The 18546-nt window shown below is 37.9% G+C and overlaps 1 protein-coding gene across 1 annotated transcript in view; it reads right to left on the reverse strand.

The window, feature by feature from the left end:
- Positions 1 to 18546, reverse strand: part of COL6A6 (collagen type VI alpha 6 chain) — a gene marked incomplete at its 5' end in the record, with an annotated part of 53164 nt that overhangs the window by 15375 nt on the left and 19243 nt on the right. Inside the window, 16 exon segments of the mRNA XM_084260661.1 lie at positions 618 to 680; positions 1560 to 1622; positions 2462 to 2524; positions 3361 to 3396; positions 4316 to 4369; positions 5445 to 5510; positions 6508 to 6570; positions 6839 to 6892; positions 7188 to 7232; positions 9669 to 9695; positions 10186 to 10257; positions 10719 to 10772; positions 12237 to 12329; positions 12423 to 12568; positions 13154 to 13232; positions 16252 to 16601. Of these exon segments, the coding sequence (XP_084116787.1) occupies positions 618 to 680; positions 1560 to 1622; positions 2462 to 2524; positions 3361 to 3396; positions 4316 to 4369; positions 5445 to 5510; positions 6508 to 6570; positions 6839 to 6892; positions 7188 to 7232; positions 9669 to 9695; positions 10186 to 10257; positions 10719 to 10772; positions 12237 to 12329; positions 12423 to 12568; positions 13154 to 13232; positions 16252 to 16601 (1328 nt within the window).

The following is an 18546-nucleotide window of genomic DNA, read 5'->3' on the forward strand; positions in this document are numbered from 1 at the left end:
CCTTTCTTCTGTTCCTTTTTTGGTTTTTAGTTTCTTCTAACAAGAACCCCAATATTAACCAGCATGAAACCTTACTGAGAAAATGGAATGTATGATGGATTAAATCCCTATGTTTCTTTCCAATTTTTGTTACTGTTTTACTGTAGTGACACTTCTCATGGTAGCACTTTGACATTCTGATACCTTTCTGTCACTGCATGTAATAATGCATTGGCTGTAACAACCCTTCAAAGAGACTGAAAGGCTTAGCTGACTGGTACTCTTATGACTCTTAGATCCAGAGATGCAACAACTAAAATGAGTGATTTTTATTTAGTAAAGTAAGGCTCCTGTAACAACACACATTAATGAAAGTAAGGGATAACATTACAATTAGAACAGCAGTCATGGCAACACTAGAAATGTCTTAGTGCAGCTCTGGCATCTGTAAGATTACCTTGGACACATCACTTGCCTTCCCAGGCAATCTAAAAATGTCAATAAAAACTTAACATTCTTCACATGTTCCATAGGAACAACACTTCTTCAGTCAGATTCAACAACATGCTTCTTCAGATTCATGAATGAATGAATGACGCTATTAGACTGATGAAATTAGACACCTTAAATATCTTTACCTTTGCTCCTCTTGCACCTAACTTCCCAACAGAGCCAGGTGAACCCGGGGTCCCCAGACTAGCCTGTAATCAGAAGTATCTGTTAAAAAGGTGCACAATAAAGACTTGAGGACTTGTTACACTCAAGGATTCATTGTCACTTCAAATTATTACAGAAGCAGTATAAGTATTAGCACATTAGCAAGTTTTTGAGGACCACAGTAAGTTATTAGTCAAGCAACCATTCCAGTTATTTCCTGTTTTCTGTATGACTGCTTTAAAATTCTCAAAATATCATGTAGTATGACATTAATGTTATTTTCTATCTATATAGATACTGAGTAAATACAAGTATATGTGCACAAATATGAATAAATATATGTACACAAACACACACACACAATGAGTGTGTAACCATGCGCATCATTACATGACTGGAGCAGATGCCCAAGGCTGCTAGAGTAGGAAACTCCAGTCCTGAGTTACACTCATGTAATTCCAGAATAAGAAGCCCCAAAACCAACAACATCACACAGCTGAAATCAGCAGGCAGTGCCCAGTAGTTAGAACCTCACATACCCAAACATTATGTCTCACAGGCCATACTTCAATGAAACCACTGACCATTATTTCTCTCTCTTTGCCCTCAACTACACCACTGTACATCTATATTTATATATGCTGCAAACCAAGCTGTTAGTCCTGGTAACATAGAAATTAGAGCTGAATCTAGAGCTAAAGCTTAGTAACACTGAAATTTGCTTCCTATTCACCCACTTAAACTTATTTTCATGGCTGTTATTTTGTCATATGAAGCTGCAAATCAATTTCCTTAAGTACCATACTGAAAAATTCTCAGTTTCTTCTTTCTGTAAGCTTTTAAAAACTCTTTATAAGAATATATCATCACTGAGAATGAAAAGCTGTAATGTGTACAGCAGGAATATATTATTTAAAGCTTACCAGAGGGCCTGGCATGCCTTGTGGTCCTGGAGGTCCTCTGATCCCTTGTAGTCCTGTTGGGCCCTGAAGTTAAAAAGCCATTGAAAAAAAAGTCAGTTCAGTGTTGACAGCCCTGCAATGAAGATTTGACATCTGCAATGACCAGAATCTAAGTGCCTATTTCATGAGCCTAAATGCACAGGTGAAACTTCTGGCTGTTTGGATGTAAAATTTTTTGTGTGAAGCATCTGAGATGGTCACTGCCTGAAGGCCATATTCAGAGAGCCACAGACATGTCTTAAGATACAAAAGGAGCCACAGGCAACCCACTACCAACGAGCCACACTTTCTCCAGATGCCTACATCTTAAAATTTAAAGTTAAAAGCATCTTTAGAGCATCTAAGAGCATTTTAAAACTAGAAGCTACTGTTAGCTGTCTACCACCATAATTCAAAATTACTCCATCAAATAAATTTTTTAAAACACAAAGCTATCCTCATTGGTTTTGTCAACCAGTATATGATTTTCATTGTTTCAAGGCATCCTGGAAACACAGTATGTTTTAAAAATGCAACAAATATTATTAACTTATTGCTAGCAATTTCTATTTAATTATTTTTGAACATAGCTGCTTATTAATATCCTGTAGGCTAGAAATGTTGGATAAAGCACCTATTTGTGTTATTCACTTTTCTCTTTCAATTTCCCTAGAAGCTGCACCCACATAAACTGAAAAAGAAACTTGCCACATTCAATTTCTCGAGGTTACAGAGGAGATTTGCCAGGAAAGAATTTTAATCATAATATTCATTAGTTGAAGTAAACAAAGCATTCAAAAAGAAAAACAAAAACCAAAAGATCAAGACAGACAACTCATCTTCTCCATAGCTAAAATACAAACACTACAAGTTCTTTTAGCTACCTGTGGGCCTGGAAGACCAGAGTCTCCTGGGTAACCTGCTTCCCCCAGATCTCCTTGCTCACCCTGCCAGAACAACAACAAAAAAGCAACCAAACCAAATTAACAACTGTCAAGTGTATATCAACAGATAATACCATATCTACACAGAGTATCAGTTGGTAGAATGTTTTTCAGTGTTCCAAATTATCTTTTAAGCAGCTTTAAATTCCTGTTGAAGAAAACTCGATTAAAAAGCAAGAGTCAAGTACCGACTTTTTTTGTTGTTTCAGGTATGTGATGAATATAAGAGCTACACTGCAAGAGGTCAGACCTATCTCCTTTGCGTTTTGCTAAGTGCATTTTATATCACAGTCTCAGCAATATTCCTGCATTGCCCTTGTCCTTGTGTACTGCAGAGATCATGAGAAGTCACAAATCCAGGGCCACAAGCGCAAATCCCTTTCACCTTATCCATAGAGAACTACTCTGAAGGGGAACCATGTTTTCATAATTTTCATAATAGTAAAGAATCATTTAGAATGCTTGCTTTAATTTTATCTATGGTGTATTATGCGTGTCATGCACATATCTTTGTGCAAGCAGGAAAGGAGGAAAGGACTTCTGGCCTTAAGCTGCAGGAATTACTCATTCTTGTCATCTTTAGTAACAGTCTCTTCTCTATTTACGTTCTCACATTTGCGTCAATAGTAAATGCAACCGTACTTTTATTTCAATGAAAGCTCCTTTCCAGTTCTAAATCCTCAAGTCAAGAGGGCCTCTGGTACATCCACCTGAGATCCAAATGTCACCTTGGCTTGAAATAGACTTTTGATTGTTAAAAACTTGGGTCTTGGATCATCCTGAAATTTCTCCCTTAAGAGGCTACATATAGATAGGCAGCAGCGGTGTCACTCACTCACCTTTACACCTGGGAGACCTCTTCGACCTGCTGCACCCTAGGAAGGAGTGGCATAAGAGAACACTGAGAACAGCAGCTTGTAATAAAATACATTATACATCCAATGAAACAGAACAACAGCTTATGGAAAGCCTTTCCAAAGAAAGGTTTAAGGTATTCAACCCCGCCCCCCCCCCCCCCCCCCCCCCGACTTAGGACAGAAAATCTTACATAAATAAATCTTAAAAAAAAAAAATAACAAGGCCTTAGACCCTTAGGGATTGCAAAGGAACAGTTATCTCAACAAAATTCTGGAAAACATCTTCCAGGCAGCTGGTCCTTGGCTAAAATAATAAGAACAAGAGCTGCGTTCTGAGCTAAGAAGTCTGCACCACTTCCCACTGCACACTGCTCAGCAACACTACATAATGTTACTGTTAAACCTCACATCACCAGGGGCCTTTAGGATGTTTCTGCAGCCTGAGGACTGATCATCATTCCAGGCTTTGGCATCAGGACAGGTCAGAAGAGGTGACTTTATAAGTTTCAGCAGATTGAAATGGGCAGCTCAGTCAATAGTGAGGTTATATATATATATGCTTGAACAGACATATGAAACTTACAGTCACAGGGAGGAATAAGGGATAGATGTATCTATGGTGAAACTATGAAGCAATTAAGGCTCAAAGAAAAGGTTGCATTGAGTTTAAGGCTTGTGACTTCACATGAATCAGACCCAAAATTAATGGGACAGCAAATTCCTAATTTAAGAACAAACAGAACACATTACAATACACATGAGCTACTGAATTTGAAGTCAACTGCATTTCACTGCAAAATTTTATTAATATTTTTGTTCTCTCTCATTACATGAGTTTTATGTGTGCAATAAAGGGGAGAAAAAAGGGTTCTCTCGATGGGAACCCCACTTCATCTTCTATCAGTTACTTCTACCCTAACCTGATTACTAGTTTTACCTCAGGACCATCACCACCCTGCTCTCCTTCAAGTCCTTGTGGTCCTGGGTCTCCCTGCAAAACAAAGTAATGAACAAACCCTTTAAGTGCTTTTTATTTTTTTCTTGTATTTTTATGTTCCTCTCCTAAGTAATTTCATTGCAATCAATTGTATCATGCTAAATGCTGATTCTTGTTTTCTGCAAATCATTTACAATCAAAAATTATAAACCAGAGAGATCATGCTTGTCCAATCCATCAGTCACTAAGAGCTGATACTTAATCAAGGTTTTTGTGAAATCATTTTTGTTTCACTTAGACCTCTTAAGAAGAAAAAATTTGATAAGGTTTGTTTCCAAGAAGTCATCAAAACACAATTAACCTCTGAAGAGTGTCCCTCTCAGTTTTTCTACTGCTTTCAGCATAGTTTGCAAAGACACATATGCACACACATGTCTGAACATAGGCAGACAACCCTACTTCAGATAGAATCAAACTTCTAAAATAATGGATTTTTCTCACATGTTACTAGTTCTCACGCTCTTAAGCTTTCATCCACCATCACTTAAATATTACTTTTCAGCTACTTACCACCTTTTTTCTATTATTTCCCAATGATGTGTGACAGTAAAATGTGCTGTGCTTTTATGGTATGTTTGTTTGCTTGCAGTATTATTCAAACACCTCATAAAAATTCAGACATCATTATACAATCAGGTATTCCAGTTCTATATTCTATATACAGGTCAAAATTGAGTTTATCCACCACCCTGAGGAAATAATAGTTATATAGTAAAATGACTACAGATTGTTGATACCTAATGTGTTTTCCCAGCATGGTTTTTAACATCTTTAAAATCCATTACTTGAAGCCTCTCAGGTTGATGATGCACTTTTGTAGTACAATAATATATTTATACTAAATCCATATCTTCTCTTAGGTCTATATCATAAGAATATTTCCATCTTCTTTGTTAACCTGTTTAACTTTGTTTTCTTTTTTACAGTATCAAGCACTTCTCAAAGTTGTCTGTGTTGCAGACAAGACAAAATACAAAAGAAAATAAAAGACCTTCTTGGTCACTGAACAGCCAATAGAACTTAGCAAATATGCAAATCCTCTCTCTATAATATAGAACAACTTGCTTACCTGCTGTGCTGTGTTTCCCTTTTCTCCCTTAGGACCAGTAACATTATTGGTAGTCCCAGGATCTCCCTGGAAAAGTTAAGCCGAAAGCTCAGTGTTTTCAGTGACCACACCTTTATTCCTCTTATTAAAGAGGCAGGATACAGAAATAGGATGAGATTTGTCATTGCAGCCAACAAGAAATACAAAGGCTATTTTAAATAAAGATGCTTGTAAGAACACTATATAGGCAGTGCTGCAAAGTCCACAAGTTTATTTTGCAAAGAGATGAAAAGAAATATTACTAGTGGGCAACAAATTAAAACCTGAAAATGAGAAGCTGTTCTGGTTGTTTTGGTATAGTTACTTGAGTCAAAATCATAACTAGTTAGAGAGTTTCAGAAGGGATTACACTAGAATTATGTTCTATTTAGCTACTTAACACTATACACAGGTGAAATCCTGACCTCTCTGAGAGGCAAGTTACCATGACACCTGATTTTATATGACAGGAGTATATTTGACTGTTTGGAACACCAGTTTGTGAAATACATGTGAAAAGACCTTGAGCTGTGATACAAGAAGCATGGTGTCTCCACTGAAATTTTAGTCCTCAGGACCTGCATTTATGGAGGGCTCTGGAGCATGCAAGGAAAAATGTCAGCACGAAGTAACTTGCCTCTGCATCACTATAGATTGCTACCTAAGAGTCAGTGCACAGGGTTTTCAAGTGATCCAGACATTTCTCTGAAGAGTGGGAACCACCAGGGAGGACTAAATAGCTCCAAAAGTTGTTATTACCCATAGTAAAAAAAAAAAAAACAAAACCTAAACAAATAAATAAAATAATATAAGGAACAAGCAGGAGACCTGAAGCTTAAACACCTGCTCTGAAGCAACATATCAAACATCAGTCCATCTGCAACTAAAGAGCTAAGGTCTCCTGAAATATGCCACACCTCTTGCAGAGTACTACACCATCTAAGATTGTGAAAACCCCTTCAAATCACTTATATTTCCGGCATTTCCACCACAAAATCCAGACACAAATCAGTGCAACCTAACAAATATGAAGCAATACACTTACATGATCTCCTCTTAGCCCAGATTCTCCTCGTTCACCTGGTTCTCCTCTGAGGCCTTTTCTGCCCTAAATTCATAAAAAGAGCACAAGCAATTCAGGTACAGCCAGGAATAGTATCTGTGGTACAGGAAGGCCAGATAAGAGGACACAGAGCTGTTAAAATCAATGGAGCTACACTGATTTACAGCGGAAACCACATCATATGAGAGAACAGGCGGCTATTAAAAACTACTCACAGGCACTGCAGATAGCATTACACTTTGGAAAGATATTCCCATAAGATCTAAAAGATTACTATAAAGAAGCTATAAGATTACTATAGAGGATACTTTACCTGTTTTCCTGTGTTGCCTTTCTCTCCAGAAGGTCCAGGAAACCCACGTTCTCCCTAAACTCACAAAGGGGGAAGAAAAAAGAAAAAATAATGCCTGCTCTTTCTGATAAATGTAGTTCCCAAGTTTGTCTGGCAGAATCCAACTTCTATCAGAGATGCAGCTCTAAACACCAGAAATTCTGTTAACGTTTAAAGCCCATTTAAAAATCAGAAAAACTCATTTTAATGCAATTTAAAGTCCATCTTAAAAAACATGGGCTTTAAAATGTGTTAAAAGCACAAAAATCTGTATTTTTAAACCCTGAGGCAGGTGACTTTAATTGCACTGCACATTTAAAGCAATGATTACCTGTTCTCCGTTAGTGCCATCAAATCCACTCTCACCATGTTCACCCTGTAGCAATATGTAAAGAAAAAACAATCCCTATGAGCCTTTGTTCAAAGGAAGACGTGTTCATTCTACTTTTGGAAACTTGAATTAAAAATAGTGATTTTCAATGACTAGCAAGAATAATTATTACTAGGAATTAATAATTCATATTTTAATGAATTATTAACTTTTAAAACAATTTCTAGTTAAGAACAATGGCTATTCAAACTACAGATCTGCTTTTCCATGTATTAGTTTTCAAATCTTTTTCCCAACTCTAGCACCTTCAAAATCCATAGATACTCTGAAATACAACTGCTACTATCTGATCTGACACACTGATAATTTTGTAATTCTGGGGTCATCCATCATATGTGTTTGTATTGTAGTTTGGTTTGGGTCTTTTGGTTTTTTCTTTTTTAAAATAATTTTATACTGTGAATGGTGTATTGAAAAGCTAGGAAGAACAACCATGATTAAAACAATTAAAGACTGATCTTAGGCTTTAGGACTTGTTAAAGGAACTTCATTACTCTTTCAGCAATGTGATACTTGCTACATGAAGGGCAGTCACATTCCCATTCAAGCACACATTGCTCTTCTCTTCCCTTTGCCTGCAAAGCCAAATCACCGTATCACAATCACCCTCAAAAGCCATTTTCTCACAAAACGCCATCCCAGCCTTAGGGAATCCGCAATGTTAACTCTACAGATGAAGAGTGGGGCTTGTGAATAGAGTTATAACTGTGAGAAGCTTGACCTCATTTGTGTATGACCCACAGTGCTTCAGACCTGTCCAAATAACATAATTCTCAAAGGACATCTTGAAGTGCTTCATCCTCCTTTCTTTAATAGGATAAAAATGAAGAAATTAATTGTAATGCTTTTCTTTGTAATAAGAAATGAACTTAACAGAGACCACTGCCCTGAAAGCTGAAAGGATATTCAACAAATCACTGAAAGTGGCACAAGAGCACGTTGTAAATGCTAGTTAAACCAACAGGAGCCTCACTCTGACAGACAACATAGATAGGCTTTGTATATCTACGCAAAGATGCTCAACTGACTTGTCAAAACCACCTAGTTAAAGTTTCTGAAGAAAATTTTCAATCATTTCTAAGTGTTGTATGTGCTACAAGGGAAATGAGCTAGCTGTACATTTTGGTAAGATTAATAAGTCACAAACAAGAATTTATTGAATAAGTATTCCAGAAAAATGATGAGAAATAAATAAGCAATCATGACTTTCATTCAAGTCTTCATTTTCCCCTCACTTATTTCCCACCTCAGAAAATCCGAGCCAAACTTCATAGTATCAAATATTCAGGATTGCTGTTTTCTCCAAACAGCTGTACTAAAATGCCTTCCAGACCTCAGTAAACTGTCTCAACCTTATTAAGTTAGAAGTATTGAATCACAATTTTTATGTGCTTAAATCTTCGTATTTTTACTTAAATATAGTGGATATAATGACACAACATAATATAAACATTCACATATTCATTGGATTTCAGTAGAGTTTGTGCTCCTGGTGAGTCCTACTGTACAATTCAACTTGGTCAAATCAAAACCATCAGGAAACATTCTCCTCTTCTACAAACAGATGTTTCATATATTTAAAGGAAAAATTACTTTAAGGAACAGGACAGAAATGGAAAAGAGAAGAAAAACACATAGGAGGAATAAAAATGTCAGTATGGAGCAGTATTTTAAATAGAGCTGACTTATCAGAAACACTCTAAGAGCATTCACATATGTACAGCTGTTCAGGTTGGGAAGCAAAATTTTCTGAGACTTTGAGACTCCTAAATGTCTTTTAGAGTGGTTTTGTATCAAAGCACTTTGATGCAAATTCACAGTTTGAATTCCATTTTAACTTTTCTAGCTTGGAAACTAATATTGCCATCTTAGATCATTGTCTTCCAGGCTTCACATTTCATTAATGAATTGGTGCAATATCTTTTTGATGAACAGGTTTGAAAGTTTAAATAAGCAGAGTTGCAATATCAGTGGATGACAAAACCACCTAAAGAGAAGTTTCAAAATCAAAAAAGCATCAATAATGATTCTGTCCAAATGCACAATTAATATTAGTCCCAATCTTCTTCCCCCTTCCTGCTCTGCTTCCTCAAGAATTGGATCCAGCTGACAAGAATTACTACCTTGACAGATTATTAAAATAGCCAATAAATAAATCCTTTTTTTGTCATTAGACTAAATCAACTTTGATTGCACCCATGCTAAAAATACAAGTAAAACTGCTGGGTTTTAATAACATGATGCCTAACAGTTCACACTTAAATCCATTCTTATGCAACCATAACAAACTTAACATTAAGTACTCTGAATTTTTTACACTGTTTCCCTTCCCTGATGTTTTCATTTTACAAGGCAACATGAACCTGAGAGGAAGCAGAACACTGTTCTCAAAGAAAATTGATCACCCATAAAAACACATACCTGACTTCCTCTGTAGCCTCTGGACCCCTAAAATTGAAAATAAATATGGATGGAATTTGATAGACATATTTTTCTTGAGCTTGAGAAGCAGAGTGCAATAGCTTGCAGTGCAGAGGCATATTGGGCTACAGTCCCTGCTTGTAAAATGTCCTACTGCCACGTACAAGGGATTGACCCCTTTCCTATGAGGAAATAGTACAGCCTTCATTTTAATCCCTGTTCTCTAAAGTTTTACAGTTTCACCTAAGGCCAGTCTGGAATTGGTGGTGCAAAAAAGTCACAGACACATTGCTGAGTCAGCAGATGCCTTAGCCATTTGTCCATGCTGGTGTTACACAAAGTACCTCTCAAAGAAAGACAGCTATTTCTGACAATTTTTCTCAAATTGTCAGCTATTATTAAAGCTGGGTCTTTCCTTCCATCTGTGCTTCAAGATGACAGCACAGGGATTTTTCCACAGTACAGAAAACAGGTTTGTGGGAAACGAAATGGATGTACTCCAAAGTGATATACTTGCCTTATAGCCTCTGGCACCTGGACATCCCCTGTCTCCTTGAGTCCCATTGAAACCAACTGGGCCTCTCTCCCCCTAAGAAACAAAAGAGAAAAATCAATACAATGATGGTTACTGGTTTATTCATCACATGAAATGAAAGCAGTTGGAATTATATAACCATTCACTGCACTAAAGACACAAGGAAATCACTTAGAAATTTTTCTACCGGCCATAATAGAACAGTCAATTAGTTTGAGTTGCACCCTGGTTCTCTGTTCTCACTATCAATTCCATGTTTTAGACTGCACTGGTGACCTGTTTTTTTTAACTGAATATTGAATGCACAGAAACTGGTACAGCCTGTCGTGAAAAATGAGTCTATGGGTTAGCCACAAATATGCCACATAAGATGCTATTGTGTGATTACCTTCAGATACACATTGTTCAAACACATTTTAGGTTAACATCGATGAGTACTGAGTGAATGAGTAAGTGCAGACAGGTTCAGGCACCAACGAACATCATCTTAGCAGGAAGGAATAATGTTTACTTACAGTCCCACCTTCCTCACCAGGATGTCCAGGAGATCCTCTGTAACCTGTACTTCCCTGAAAAACAGGAACTTACAGGATAAGTAACTGTTCTCCAAGTACACTGGGTTCATTTCTATCAGATTAATCTGCACATTTCCTGAAAATTGTATCTGGTTACATTGAGAAGGGCAGGCTCCATCAACTACATTTACATAGACACTCTACACAGTCCTATGTAGTTGATATGGCTGCAAAAACACCACCACCACATGGCAGCATCCAATATGAAATTTCAGTGTTATTTCAGGAAACTGCCTGATGAGTTAACAAAGCTCACAGGGATATGTGGTCAAAATAAGTATCTTCCTTAGTGATTTTTAAAAGGAAGCATTATACAGTAAAGAAAATTTAAAATTAAATTAAAAATATAAATGAAAACTTGTTAGGACAAAGATATCTCAATACCTTACAAAGGCTTCTAGAAATATTGTATCCGGTACTAACTTGTCTTAGTTTGTATTAAGTTATTAACAAATAACTTTGTATTTGAACTGATGCAAACCTCATACCCTCAGGGCAAAAGCCTGAACAGAAAAACTAGAACAAACAGAATTTCTAGGAATGAAAATAAAGAAAACTGAGACATTAATTTGTACTGCAGAAACACACTTTTACAAATGTAGACTGTACAACCCAGGCATCGTGTATCTGCCTGGAAAATAACTATGCCTACATTTCTGAACATTATTTTGTCTAAGCACATTATTCTAGACATTTTAGTAAAACAGAAAGGTGTAAGAAAATCAACAGTAATGGAAGAAATCAGTAAATTGGTTTATTAAGTATCAGAAGACTATACATTTGCTATGAAATAACAAAAAAATCACCTAACTACAACCCCATAACTGAAGACTGTGAACTACAGATACAATTTACTTAGCATGTTACTAGAATAAGTAGAAATAATGGAATGAATAGTACTCGAATGGAGATTACATATACTAAAAACCTTAATAATGAAGTCTACTAGCATGCTGTAGAAGGGATGATACCTGTAATATTCAAAAGCCTTAGAAGACAATATAAAATCTTAAAGGAAATAATGTAAATTGGTACTATTGCATCAGAAGAAATTTTTAGAAGAGTGTATTTGGAATAATGCAGAGGCACAAAAGGAACAGGCTCACACCTAGTGAAGGAGGATTATTTTCTACTCTCAGCTTGTCAGCTGGAAGTTTCTCATTCACAATAGCTAATAAGCTTCTCAGTTAAACCGGACTTAATTTTTCATGTCCCTCATTTCTGATGAATTGGTAAAGGAGAGTGCTTAATCATTTTTATGGGTACAGATGATTTCCATTACGAAAATACTTTTGCAATAGTAACATGCAGCAGAGAAATGATCACATTTCCTGTTGCTCCTTCACCTGTCCTAACACGGGCACAAGCATGCAGGCTCTGAATTAGCACAAAAAAAATGAAAACATTTTGAAAAAAGAAAAAGCAATTCTTAATTAATGCCTATCTTAGCTTTCCAACCTTCCTTCCAGGACTTCCCTGGCCACCACGATCACCATTTTCTCCAAGGCATTTACAAACAACTTTACAGCACTTCCTTTCTGCAACAATATCCTGAAAAACGACAAGAAACATTTCATTCAGATATATTATCATGAAACAAAGACTAATTTTCCCCCTTTTTGTTTATTTCACAGAGGAACTTACAAGATTTCTCTGCAAGATGTTTGCAATCTCTGCAAATCCAACACTCAGAGGTTCGTTGCATTCAAACCCTCTGCCAAACTCGACTTCCCGAAGTTCAGTCAAGTTTTGTGTATTGGCCAGGCCAACTAACAGAAGTGCATCAAGACCTTCAATGTAAGCATAAATTTAAATTAGTGAATGCCTGAACTACATTATTTAACCAGCAATATAACTGTGAATAACAGCAGTTCTAAATAACTTACACTTCATGGCTTCAGCACCATATGTTAAAAGAAATCAAGCTACTGAGAAGAACGTTGAGAAAAATCCAGATCAGTCATTTACCAATTAACTTCTCTGCCCAGTTGTCAGACCAGGCTGCTACTCAGTGCCCAGAGGTGTAAAACTCTTTGCTCCTACAGAAATCAGAGTTGGGCCTAACCTCTGGTGCCGCACTTATCAGTGAGAGGGGCTGCCCTGAATTGCCCCAGCTGCAGGAGCTGGACTGAGGAAACCAGAACCGTCCCAGGCCCCCCGCAGCTCTAGGCACGTTTCTGTCATCATCTGCCAAACAGTGACAAGTCATTGTGTTCACTGGTTCACATGGAGAAGCAAACACTCTCCCCATGACTCCTGAGTAAGGCCATTAGGAGAGTGGAGAGAGAGTGTTGTGTGGAGAAGTTGCAGTTGGGGAGCAATACATTGGGCCATCAGTAGTAGGAGGCTGGAGCACCAAAGCAGTACTGTAATACCTTTAAATCGGAGGGAGTCAGCTGCTTTCCTGAGATCTTCCAGGGAATCATCCAGCCCATCAGAAAATACTAATAGAACCTGTCAGGAAACGGAGTAATGTCAAGTCAATTGGGAGGAGAATAAAAGCCAAGTCATTGTAAGAAGTAGTTTGCATTGAAACCTGGTTACGAGGAGGTTAAATTGCACTATACTGTCATAGGCCTGAGATGTCCTGGAAAAAGTGCTGAGGAACAAGGAGAACAAAACCACAAAAGCCTCTCTTCCCTGACAGCACTCCCATTTGAGGGATTTGCCTTGCTAACCAGTCCACAGAATTGCTATTAATTGTATCTGTCATCTTAGTATACTAGGTGGAAGGCAAATTCTGCTGTGACTTATCCACTGAAGAGCTTTCTCTGATGTCAGAAGAGTTCCCCTGTATGTGAATGAGGAGAATTAGAGCAAACAAAAATTGCCTTTTCTGCAAGAGCAGCTCCAGTCAGCTGTCAACTGAGCCACACCAGGAAGCACATCCTCTCAGGGCCCAAACCTCCCTTCCCACAGGTGCTTATGTCCCCTTCCTCTTTCTACATAGGCAGCGCATCACCTAGCTCCACCCTCTGCCATATTTTTTCCTTGTTAAGACATAAGGCTTAGCTCACATAAAGATGCTAATCCTGACTCTGTTTTGAATACATTCCCACCTTTTCAGGCCAAAAAGCTCTAGTTAAGCTCCATCCATGGCTGAGGATAGGACATTTGCAGTTCCCCTTCAGGCTACCCATCTCTTCCCTCACCTTCCACCTCCAAACCAGCAAAAGATTCCTCAGGTTCCACTCATCCATTCGATTAGTTTCCCAGAAAAAGGTTGCACAGGTAAACTGTCACTTGTTCCCAACAGTAAGAACTTTAGGTCCTCCTAAACTCTCTCACCAACAAGTGGACAAGCACAGTTAGAGCTCCTTCCCTCCCATCCTTTTTATTTTACATTCCCACAGCTTCAAGCAGTGTGAATTCTGCTATTTCCATTAAGGCAAAGAGACAATGACTGCCACATCAAACATCCTATTTCTGTGCTAAAGCAGCAATGAGATCAGAATTTAGGAATGGGCAGAGTTAACTGGTTTTGGTGGTGGAAAGTTCCCAAACATACAAGATGGTGGCACCAGTACTACATTTGCTCAAGCAGAGTGCGATACAGAGGAGAGCTGAACCATGGATGGGTGAATACATCACAGACTTTTAGAAACAACATTGCAAGCCTGGGCTTGAAACTTTATTTCCATGACCTTTTCATTTTAAAAACATGGGGGAGGCAGAATGTTGGGCTTGAGCAGGCCCATTACGTAAGTTTACAAAGCTTTAATGTATATAAAGTTCTTGTTTGAACATATCTGAGTCTTGCTTGAGTCAAAAATGCTCAAACTGGGTCAAACTTTTGCAGAAAAGCAAACAAACAAATAATAAAGAAAAGAAATGCAAACAGCAAAGAATCACTATCCCTGATGATGTTAATAACTAATAAACTTTATAGAACAAGCATGTTATTGCTTAGAATCCTCGGGAGATTAAATTGTGATTTCACGTGCATTCTAAAGTCTTGTCTTTTTAATTTGCACACAAACATTACCAGAAAGGGACATTAATCCACTGGTGAAGTGCTGAGATTTGCAGGATATTTATTACCAGTAATAATGCATAAGCAGATAGAAGAAGCCTTTCTTAACTCCAATCTTCAACAGGGACCTAACAGTACCTGGCAAGCGGGAGAAAGCAAGCACTGCTTTTACTGGTAGGTCAAACAACTTCTCTCTACTGAAGCCCAAAAGAAGCAAAATTGTATGTTTCACATTCAGAAAAAAAATTGTCATGTTTCACATTCAGAAAAAAAAAGGACATTTTAAGAAATCTTTGACAAAAATAAAGTATTAAATATGCACCAAATTGCAACCTAAACTGGTAAGCCATACCTATGCTAATGCTGTAAAACACAGAATGCCAACTTCCATCTGAAAGCAGGGGGCTTTGTGCAATATGGCTTCCTCACTCCACATCAGATTAAAATTAACGTCTTATAAAAGTTAAAATAAGGTTCATAGAAAAAAAACCTCTTACATACAAGGTCTAACCTGTCTTTTCTCAGCAGGAAAGTCTTCCTGCAAAGAGACCTTCACAAATAATAGTATTCAAACAGCTACAACAAGAGATACTCTATGCTTTACTGAGTTTATTAAGAATAAACTGTCAAGGCAATGGCCCTGAAAGATTCCAATGAGATCTAACTTACACCTAAGTGGAAAGTTTCCCCACTCATTTGAGAAGATATCAGATCAAGCCTTATGTTTTTCCCTTCGCCTCGCTCAATGACAGATTAATTCTCTGTCTATGTGTTTGTGTCTACACAGACATTCCTGAACATCAGTTATCCATAACTGGAAGTCAGTTTGTTTCATTAAATGATTTGACAAGTTAACTACACAAATAAACTTCTGTAAACAAATTTCTTGCATTGTGTTTTCTATGACTTCTGCTTTGATCTGTCATTCTGGACAGAGATTCCGGATCAGGATTTAGAGTTTCTTAAAGATAACTGTTTCCTCTGATCAAAGTACAAAGACATTCCATGACAGATACAAAGTTTTCTGTATGAACACTCATGATCATATGCATTAACCCCAATGCTCTGGCTACCATCTCACTGCAGGAGTGCCTAGGGAATCAGGACATGTAGTTCCATATCCAATCAGAATATGCAGTTCTGTCCAGGTGAAGGAACAAACAGGAGGTTCTATCTAAACATAAGGAAACACTTTTTCACTCTGAGGGTGACTGAGCACAGGTTGCCTAATGATGTTGTGGAATCTCCATTCTTGGAGATACTCAAAAGCCATCTGAACACAGTTGTGTGCAGCCCACTCTAGCTGATCCTCCTTGAGCAGGGGGGTTGGACAAGGTGACCTCCAGAGGTCCCTGCCAACCTCAACCATCTGTGATTCTATTTATTGGATACACAAATTCCTGAACTACCTTTTTGTCTCCCTGGAGTACTCAGCATCAGAGGCTGAAAAACATAAATCTTCTAGTTTTCCCAACATATACATTCACACCATCAAGTTACCTTAACTTTAGCAGAGGTCACACTAAAGAACTTCTCCTCAAGTGCCTGTAAGAAGTCTGCATTCAGGTAGGTGTCCACAGCGGTCTGTGCCTCTAAGAACTTTTGGATGACCTCTTCATTATAGTCTTCAAAATCAGAGTCAAAGACGAATTGTTTGGTCTCTGCCAGTACTTGGAACTTGAATCTAATGTTGACTGGAGATCCAGCACTGCAGCTGGCATTTGGCTGTGATTTCATCTGGAGTAAAAGCTTGGGGAGGAATGCTTGCAATTTTTGTTTGAGAAGCACTGTGGATGCTGGCTGCATGTGCCTTGAAATATCAATTGCTATAGAAAGATCTATGTCACAATCTGAAAAAAGCAAAAGAAACAAGAAACTATAAACATACACTAACTGTGATGTTGTCTTTTGTCAGAATCACGGAGGTGGAACAAAATTCAATATGGTAGATTTAAAATGAGAAGGCAGAATCAGTGAGACAGGTTTTCTGTAAACATAAAATACCACCAGCCCATCTGTTTCAGTGGAGCTACATGAACTCACAGATATTAAGGATAAAATCACTGGACATACCCTAGCAGGTCACTGTTCTCCAGATGACAAATGTCCTCAAAGGGTGTCATCTTGACAAATGTTTCTGTGGGCTTTACAACCAATTGCAAATGTGCAACACATACTCAAATTTCAGTAGAAAGCTTGATGCCTGACTGTGATTTATCACTTTGTCACACAACCAGCTGATATATACAAATGTAGAACAGGAAAAAAAAACCCCTCATGTGATAGAAAAAGGCAGCATTGCCTACATGCAATATCATATATCTACTATGAGTAACAGCTGCTGTAAGGTGGGCTACCTCAGTTGTGGAATTGCTTGCAGAACTCCTAATGAGAACAGCAAATACAACTCCTCCTCCCCCCCCCCCCCCCCCCCCCAATTATCTTGCCCTCATCAAGCAGCTTGGCTTATTTCTCTCATGACTTAATCCTTCATGTGTTATGCTGAACATTATTCTGTGCTCCTATATGCATTATCATCTGCTGTTGAACCTCTGCAAGGAAGTCAGAGGCATGCAATTTTGTCTGTTAAACAGCACTGTCCCCAATTTTGCTCTTTCTCCACCCATTAGCTCTGAGACACTTATCAAACACAAGGCTGCTTTCCATGTCTGCTAATTTGGGCTAGTTACCATAGACCATTATTCCATATAAGCTTTATTACAGTTTTCTAGGTTTGCCCTCACTTATGAAATAGATTAACATGTTCAGCTCTTTAACCAAATAAATCTAGAAATGATTTCCCATAAGAGAGGCCACTGTTTCAGTATTTTCACTTGCAGTGCAAACTGTCCCTTAGAGAGTATGCTTCACTGGTAAGCAGCACAAAAATCTTTAAATATAAAAGGTCATGTGGCTACCTAATCCAACATCCAGACCTCAGAGCAATATTAGAAAGACAAATGATATAGCTTCTGTCTTTAATCCACAAGAAAAAAATTGTTTCAAAAGGTTAAACATATCCATACCCACATATATGTCTACACTTCCCCCCCTCAGTCATGCCCCTTAGCCAGGTTGAGAGGTAACATACCTGACCAGGATTCACAGAACACCTGTGACACAGAGGCCATCATCACTTCAAGGGGCAGCACTTCTCTAATTGTGAGGGATATTTCTGATTAAACATTTCCATTAACATAAAATCTGTTGGATTTTCTTCTGCTATGCATTCGTGTCCAGCACACACAGTCAATTTTCATAATAAGATTTTTCTGAGATCTGTGTCTTTTTAAACAGATCATTTAAACAGATTCTGTGATTTCAATGGACTGTGAAAGGTTAGTTAGCAGTTTAGTCCTGACAATTGGTAAGTCATGCTGCCTAGCTCTTAAAATGTTCCCAGCCAACTCCACAGTGTACCAGCAATAATACCAAACAGCAGTAAAACAATCACTTCTGTGCTATTATGTTGTGCACAAAAATGTGTAAAACAGCTTCCAGTAGGTACTCTATACTCTTTTAAAAACCTGTATTTATTTGCAGGAGTAAACACCTCTGTGTAGCTAACCTCTTTTTCTAATCACCTGTTCTCTCACACACCCCCACATTGTTAAACTGCCTGTCTTACTACTGCAAAGGTATCTTTTTCCCCTACTGACTTTCCAAACCTTGAACGCAGTTGTTTAAATTTGAAAAAACTGGCAGCTTAAGAGAAGTTGACTGAAAAAAGGGAAAATAATAGATATATTACATGCATGCATCAGTGATACCAAAATCAACATGTTTTCCTTAACT

This window comes from Gallinula chloropus (genome assembly GCF_964237585.1).
Source record: "Gallinula chloropus genome assembly, chromosome: 2".
Classification (NCBI taxonomy): domain Eukaryota; kingdom Metazoa; phylum Chordata; class Aves; order Gruiformes; family Rallidae; genus Gallinula; species Gallinula chloropus.